This window comes from Ostrea edulis, chromosome 8, assembly GCF_947568905.1.
Source record: "Ostrea edulis chromosome 8, xbOstEdul1.1, whole genome shotgun sequence".
Classification (NCBI taxonomy): Eukaryota; Metazoa; Mollusca; class Bivalvia; order Ostreida; family Ostreidae; genus Ostrea; species Ostrea edulis.
The window spans coordinates 58,877,737-58,885,751 of NC_079171.1; the positions used below are offsets into that span (position 1 = coordinate 58,877,737).

The 8,015-nt window shown below is 40.3% G+C and overlaps 1 protein-coding gene across 1 annotated transcript; it reads right to left on the reverse strand.

Moving 5' to 3' along the window:
- Nucleotides 1-4,735: 4,735 nt before the first annotated feature.
- Nucleotides 4,736-7,000, reverse strand: LOC125660800 (E3 ubiquitin-protein ligase TRIM36-like). Its single transcript, XM_048892611.2, has 2 exons — nucleotides 6,938-7,000; nucleotides 4,736-6,719 (listed from the first exon to the last, which is right to left on the reverse strand). Exon 2 carries the CDS (start codon nucleotides 6,687-6,689, stop codon nucleotides 5,034-5,036), a length of 1,656 nt encoding a protein of 551 aa, XP_048748568.2. The 5' UTR covers nucleotides 6,690-6,719; nucleotides 6,938-7,000; the 3' UTR covers nucleotides 4,736-5,033.
- Nucleotides 7,001-8,015: the final 1,015 nt, after the last annotated feature.

The window sequence follows — 8,015 nt, forward strand, 5'->3', positions numbered from 1 at the left end:
TAGGAAAAGAAGTTAATGTTGAGTCCTGTCCCCTGACTATAGTTGGAGACCGTTATATAGCCTCCCCTCCCCTGATTATAGTTGAAGACTGTTATATAACACCCCCTCTCCTGACTATCGTTGTAGATTGTTATAAAACCTCCCCCTCCCCTGACTATAGTTGTAGACCATTATAGAGCCTCCCCCTCCCCTGACTATAGTTGTAGACCCTTATATAATCCCCCTCTCCCTTGACTATAGTTGTAGATTGTTATATACCCCCCTCCCTTGACTAGCTGTAGACCGTTATATAGACCCCCTACCCTGACTATAGTTGTAGATTGTTCTATACCTCCCACCCTCCCCTGACTATACTTGTAGATTATTATATAACATCCCCCTCCCCTGACTATAGTTGTAAATTGTTATATAACCCACCCCTCCACTCCCCTGACTATAGTTGTAGATTGCTATATAGCCTCCCCCTCCCCTCTACTGACTATAGTTACAGACCGTTATATAGCCTCCCCCTCCCCTGACTATAGTTGTAGTTTTGGCCAAAGTTTTGAATGAAAGATGAGACCCAGATCACTCTTAATTAAAAAGTTACTAGCAAGTTAAAAGATTCAGAGAGACGGAGGACAAAACAAAAGCCTACCCCTCTCCTTACTATAGTTGTAGATCATTATTTAGCCCCCCTCCCCTCTTGTGACTTTAGTTACAGACCGTTATATAGTCTCCCCTTTCCCTGATATTATTTGCAGACCGTCATATAGCCTCCCCCTCCCCTGACCATAATTGCAGACCATTATATACCCCCTCCCCTGACTATAATTGTAGACCGTTATATAACCTTCCCCTCTTCCCTGACTATAGTTTTAAATCATTATATAGCACCCCCCCACCCCCGCTGACAACAGTTTAAGACCTGTATATAGCCCCTTCCCTGATTATAGTCATAGGCCGATATATTGCCTCCCCTCTCCTGACTATAGTTGTAGAACGTTATATAACCTTCCACTCCCCTGACTATAGTTGTAGACCGTTATATACAGCCCACTCCCCTAACTATTGTTGTAGACCGTTATATAGTCTCCCCCTTCCATGATTATCATAGTACACTGTTATATAACCCCACTCTCCTCTGACTATAGTTGTAAACCGTTATATAGCCCCCCCCCTCCCCTGACTATAGTTACAGACTGTTATATAGCTCCCTCCCTTGACTATAGTTGTAGACCGTTATATACCCCCCTCCCGACTATAGTTGTAGATTGTTATATAACCTCCTCCTCCCCTGACATAGTTGTATACCGTTATATAACCTCCCCCTCCCCTGACTATAGTTGTAGACCCTTATATAATCCCCCTCTCTCTTGACTATAGTTGTAGATCGTTATATAACCCTCTCCCTTGACTAGCTGTAGACCGTTATATAGACCCCCTACCCTGACTATAGTTGTAGATTGTTCTATACCTCCCACCCTCCCCTGACTATAGTTGTAGATTATTATATAACATCCCCCTCCCCTGACTATAGTTGTAAATTGTAATATAACTCACTCCTCCCCTCCCCTGACTATAGTTGTAGATTGCTATATAGCCTCCCCCTCCCCTCTACTGACTATAGTTACAGACCGTTATATAGCCTCCCCCTCCCCTGACTATAGTTGTAGTTTTGGCCAAAGTTTTGAATGAAAGATGAGACCCAGATCACTCTTAATTAAAAAGTTACTAGCAAGTTAAAAGTTTCAGAGAGACGGACGACAAAACAAAAGCCTACCCCTCTCCTTACTATAGTTGTAGATCATTATTTAGCCCCCCTCCCTTCTTGTGACTTTAGTTACAGACCGTTATATAGCCTCCCCTTCCCCTGATAATATTTGCAGACCGTTATATAGCCTCCCCCTCCCCTGACCATAATTGCAGACCATTATATACCCCCTCCCCTGACTATTATTGTAGACCGTTATATAACCTTCCCCTCTTCCCTGACTATAGTTTTAAATCATTATATAGCACCTCCCCCACCCCCGCTGACAACTGTTTAAGACCTTTATATAGCCCCCTCCCCTGATTATAGTCATAGACCGATATATTGCCTCCCCTCTCCTGACTATAGTTGTAGAGCGTTATATAACCTTCCACTCCCTTGACTATAGTTGTAGACCGTTATCTACAGCCCCCTCCCCTAACTATAGTTGTAGACCGTTATATAGTCTCCCCCTCCCATGACTATCATTGTACACTGTTATATAGCCCCACTCTCCTCTGACTATAGTTGTAAACCGTTATATAGCCCCCCCCCCCCTCCCCTGACTATAGTTGTAAACCGTTATATAGCCTCCCCCTCCCCTGACTATAGTTACAGACTGTTATATAGCTCCCTTCCCTGACTATAGTTGTAGACCGTTATATACCCCCCTCCTGTGACATAGTTGTAGACCGTTATATAACCTCCCCTTCCCCTGACTATATTTATAGACTGTTACATAGCCCCATCCCCAGACTACAGTTGTAGACCGTTATATAGCCTCCCCTCTTCCCTGACTATACGTGTAGACCATTATATAACCTCCCCCTCCCCTGACTATAGTTGTAGACATTTATATAACCTCCCCCTCCCATGACTATAGTTGTAGACCGTTATATAACCTCCCCCTCCCCTGACTATAGTTACGGACTGTTATATAACCCCCCCTCCCCTGACTATAGTTGTATACATTTATATAACCTCCCCCTCCTCTGACTATAGTTGTAGACATTTATATTACATCCCCTTTCCTGACTATTGTTGTAGATCGTTATATAACTCCCCCTTCCCTGTCTATAATTGTAGACCGTTATATAACCTCCCCCTCCCCTGACTATAGTTGCAGACTGTTATATAGCTCCCTCCCCTGACTATAGTTGTAGACCGTTATATAGCCCCCCTCCCCTGACTATAGTTGTACACCGTTATATACCCCCCCTGACTATAGTTGTAGACCGTTATATACCCCCCTCTCCTGACTATACTTGTAGACTGTTATATAACCTCCCCTCCCCTGATTCTAGTTGTAGACATTTATATAACCTCCCCCTTCCCTGACTTTAGTTGTAGATTGTTGTATAACCTCCCTCACACAACTTGGGAACATTTGCATTTAATTTATTGTAGCCCTGCTTGAAAATACCGATGATTTGTTTCTGTTAATTACCTATTTGCATATTCCTATATTCCACTTTGATCTCCAATTGTGACCCCGTCCTACCTCAGGGCCTCTGAGTTCAACAAACTTGAATTTGCACTATACGTAGTAGGGTTAAGGTGTCCCGAGTAAAATAACGAGTAACAGCATATTCAACTTAAAGTAAAATTATTCTAAACGTCGCATACATTACTTCAAATCCTTTGTCAGTACATAAACAAATATCGTTTCATGTGGGGAATGCCTTGCCTAACTATTACGTCGTCATACATTTTATTTTCATCAACTATGCTTTCAGTTGTTTATCACCCCAGCACAGGTGAAAGATACACTCAAATCAATAGCAGTTCAGACTAGATATGTTGACATTGATGTGATGAATTTAAAAAGTGATCCGGACTGATACAATTTGATCTCATATTTAGTAATTTCCATATCTCAATTGAAATGTTGCACACTTCCCACATTCACTGCCAAATCTCATCTAAACAAGGCAAACAATCCCACCTTCCATATCAAAATCCTAAATCTGCAACTAGTTGCATTTTGGAATACACTGTATACATTGATGGAAATAAAAAACGTTCACCTGTGCCAATATGATATGTTCACAGGATTGGTTTTCTTTATTCTAGATAACTATTCGCTATTGGGGTGGGGGGCGATTTCAAGGTCATAATATAATATCTAGATCACTGTAGTGCAAAGAAAATTGAAAAGAAAAATCATCTGACAAACAGATCTACACATATACAGCTTGAACACTGGATTGGACTTTCTCATTTTTTGAGCCGATATTTCCTCTATATCTCCATGTAAAACTTTGATCACCTTCTATGGCCTCACATTACCCCTGGGACCTTTGATTTGAAAAGAAAGTTTAATTTACATAGTGGTTCTTGAAAAAAAATACTGACGCCACATTATTTTTGCCTTTTCTTGGTTATTTCCCTTTTGGTCCTGCATTTGAACAAACTTGAATTCCTAGAGAAGATGATACTGCAAAAAGTGAATAACAGCAGACAAATTTCGATTGGAAAACTTCACTTTGTACTGTGGATATCAGCGTGGATAGCTCAGTGGTTAGAGCACCTGACTATTACATATGTAATACAGGGGTCTCGGGTTTGATTCCTGGTCCAGTCAAACCATGGATATCAATCTGGATAACTCAGTGGTTAGAGCACCTGACTAGTAATACAGGGGTCTCGGGTCCAATCCCTGGTCCTGTCATATTATCAGAACGAAGGGCCTTGGATTCGATTGCCGGTATGATACCGGTTCAGTCATGTCTTCTTTTCCTTCCCATTACATTGACATATATGTAAACATGTAAATATATCACAAACTATCCTTGACAATTCAGTTTGATATGATTACATTTTGTTTATTTTGTAGGACGGTGGAGATTTAGATAAGTGGTGTGATGTTATTGATGGTAAACAGAAGACTATGACCTTGAATCTGAAGATCTGTGATGAAGACTGGGCGTTTGGGGTCACTCTCTGTTACAGTACTACAAATCTAAGTAAGTACTCAGTAATAATGTAAGACTGAACTCTGTATCATGTTTATCTAATATTGTAAAATCAAACACATATTGAATGATAGAATTCACAAATAAAATAATGTCAGACTGTTCAGTTAAACTCACACACACAAGTACATGTTACACATCACAAACTCTGGGCTGTAATTAACACGGGGCTGTAATTAACACAGGACTGTAATCAACAAGCAAATATAATCAACAAGCAGCTGTAATCAACACAAAGATGCAATCAACACTGTGTTTAAATGTGTAATGAACAGGGTTTCTAGATGTGTAATTAACACTGTAGAGCTGTGTAATTAACACTGTGTTTATAGATATTGGATTTTCTTCACTTTAGCAATGATTAACTCAGCCACAAAGAGGTTGTCTCTGATGTCCACACATAAACCTGATGGAAGCTTTAAATCACAGTGAATGTAACGGAGGAACTGTCCGTCCTGATCTAGGATGTGGATAAGGCGATTGTTAAAGTCTGCTGTCAGGATGTGACTCTGGCTGTCTGTAGTGATGCCGTATGGATTAAATGATTGCTCGATATTAGAGGGATGACCAGTGTATCTAAATCGGAGTTTTCCTGACTGATTGACCACCACTACTGCACTAGCTAACCGGTCAGCCACACAGATATCCAGGTTCTTGTTCTCACTGAGGTATTTAATGTAACCAGATGAATAGAGAGGACGACCCTGATCATCAAACTGAATGCTTTGTTTCTCTGTGGAGCCGGAGTAACGCACGACTTTGGATTGTTTTCTATTATCACTGACCATGGTAACCAGGAGATCATCAGAGGCGGTACAGCAGACAGAGAGAGGTACCCACCCCTGTAGTGTGATCACGGTCTGTATCTGTTTATTCTTTATTAAGTTAACAGTTTTAATACTAGGGTCAGTATAAACAAGATCCCCGTCCCGTGTCACTGCTATGTCTGTTGGCCACTTCCCTGACTTGGTTTGTATTGATGTCAGTAGTTCACTCTGGAGGTTGAGGAGCTCCATGGTTTTGTTATCCCCGCATGTCCAGACTTGATCTTCACTCAGACAGCTAACACTGTGTAGTTCTCTATACCCAGTGTCTATGGTGGCGGTGACTCGCGGCTCATCAAGCAGTGGTTTGACTGGAGGAGACGATACAGCTTCTGCTGAGTTCATTGTGTCGCCATGTTCTGTGTTAATGGATAATGGCGACAGAGAACCAAACATTTCATTGAGCTGATCTATGTTTATTTTCTGAGCAGAAAAACTGGGTACAGTAACTTGGATTTTAGGCGGTAATGTTCTAAATTCGGAATTCCTAGATTTGTAAGTAGAGGTTAAGGAGACGTCATTTGATTTCAGGATTGATTTCAAGTCGGACATGATCTGTTTGAGATCCGTCATTTTCTGTGTGATTTCTTCTGTATTTTTATTCAGGGTAGATAGGTGTTTGTTTTTCATCTCCGCAATGGCAGATTTCCGCTGGTTGACAATGGCGGTGATCTCCCGGTGTAAGATTTCTCCTTGTTGATCTGCAATTGTTGTCAGTTCTCCGTAATTTGTTTCTAACTCGGCTTTCTCAGTTTGGACATCGGACGCCATTTCTTCATATCGTGGGTAAATTCTTGTATCGAGTTCGTCCAGATCTTTCTGTAAACTTTCTGTTTTAGCGCTGAGTTTTTCCAGGATATCTGATATATCGTGACCTTCATGTTTACTTGAGGAGACGCAGGTAGAACAGACAGGAATGTCACATTCCTTACAGTAATGTTTACAGAGTTCGTCGGCGTGGTCTGGACATTTTGAGTAGTTAAGAGACTTTCTGTATTTATAGGGCACGACATTGTGTCTTATAGACGAATCCGAGAGGTGCTCCCCAACACAGGTCTGGCATATATTTATATCACAACGTTCACAGTGACTCTGTAGGTGGGCAGTTTTACAGAGGTCACACAATAGGATAATCTGGGCTCTGCGGAACGGGTCCATTTTTGATGTCCGAGGTCACATGAGGAGTTACTGTTAATTAGAATAGGGAATTTATATTAAAGATTTAGATCTGTTGAAACACATGACCAGCTAGAATTACAATATGTTATATACACTGCGATCATTTATATACCAGACGTGAATGTATTGGATTACGCCCCTATTTTTCAGAAATGTATGGAGTCATTATGAAAATGAGCAGATCTATATAATTGATCACAAAAATATGGATACGTATTTTGTCTTACCTGAACATTCAACATGGCTTCCCTGTTATTTCGACCTTCCGTCTAGTCCTGTGATTAAGTACCTGTGCGGTGCGTCAGCCTGTATACATTATCTGTTTAAATAGAGTTTTAAAGTTTGTTTTGACGTCACCTAGTTCATACTGGGTAGCGATGTCAACATTGACGTCAGAAGATATAATTGTATGTATGTATAAATCCCTTCATTGTAGTCCGTGTACATACTTCGCAATAGCAGTTTTGTGTGTGTGTGTTGGGGGGGGGGGGGGGTCATATATCACCGTAATCAGAATGCGGGTGGTTTCGAACCGATTACATATTCGCACCTAGTGGACTCGCACCAAGTGGTTTCGTCCCAATTGCAATGCAGGTAACATAAGGTAGAACATTGCCTTATAATCGAGTGGTTTCGCCCCAATAATATAACAATTTAACATATCTTAAAATTATAACGATTTAACATCAAAATTCTCACTTTTTTTAAAATTATCAACTACTTTCACTTTAATATTGCTGCTTTAAGTTTATGCTATAAATTGAATTCTTCATTTCGAGATTTATATAAATATATCCAAGATTAATAAAATCACATAATAGACACACTAATTTTATCTACATAATGCGAATTCTGTTTCATATGATAATTTTTACTTACTGATTTTCCACAATGAATGCAACTTGCCATGACAAAAATTCTTGGTATATTGATAGAAATGGACATAGTTTGGACATCGGTAAATTAATATACTGTATAATATTCATTAATTTCAATTCAATTGTTCATCGTTAAAAGAGAGTATGCTCTGATCAATCGTCCCGACCACTGTTGCCATATGTAAACATCCAAAAATTGTTGGTATAATGATCAAAATGAACATACCTTGGGCGTCGGTAAATTAATATATAACATTCATCCCCTAATTTCAATTCAATTTAATTGCTCATCGTTAACGGAGAGCATGCACTGTTCAATCGTTCCGACCACTGTTGCTACATACTCAATAGGGGCGAAACCACTTAGGACGTATCCACTTGGGGCGTACAGGTAAAGGTGCGAATCAACTAGGTGCGAATATGTAAT

What these genes read in the sequence shown, in the direction of transcription:
- LOC125660800 (XM_048892611.2), bottom strand. Translation starts at nt 6,689, where the DNA reads ATGGACCCGTTCCGCAGAGCCCAGATTATCCTATTGTGTGACCTCTGT.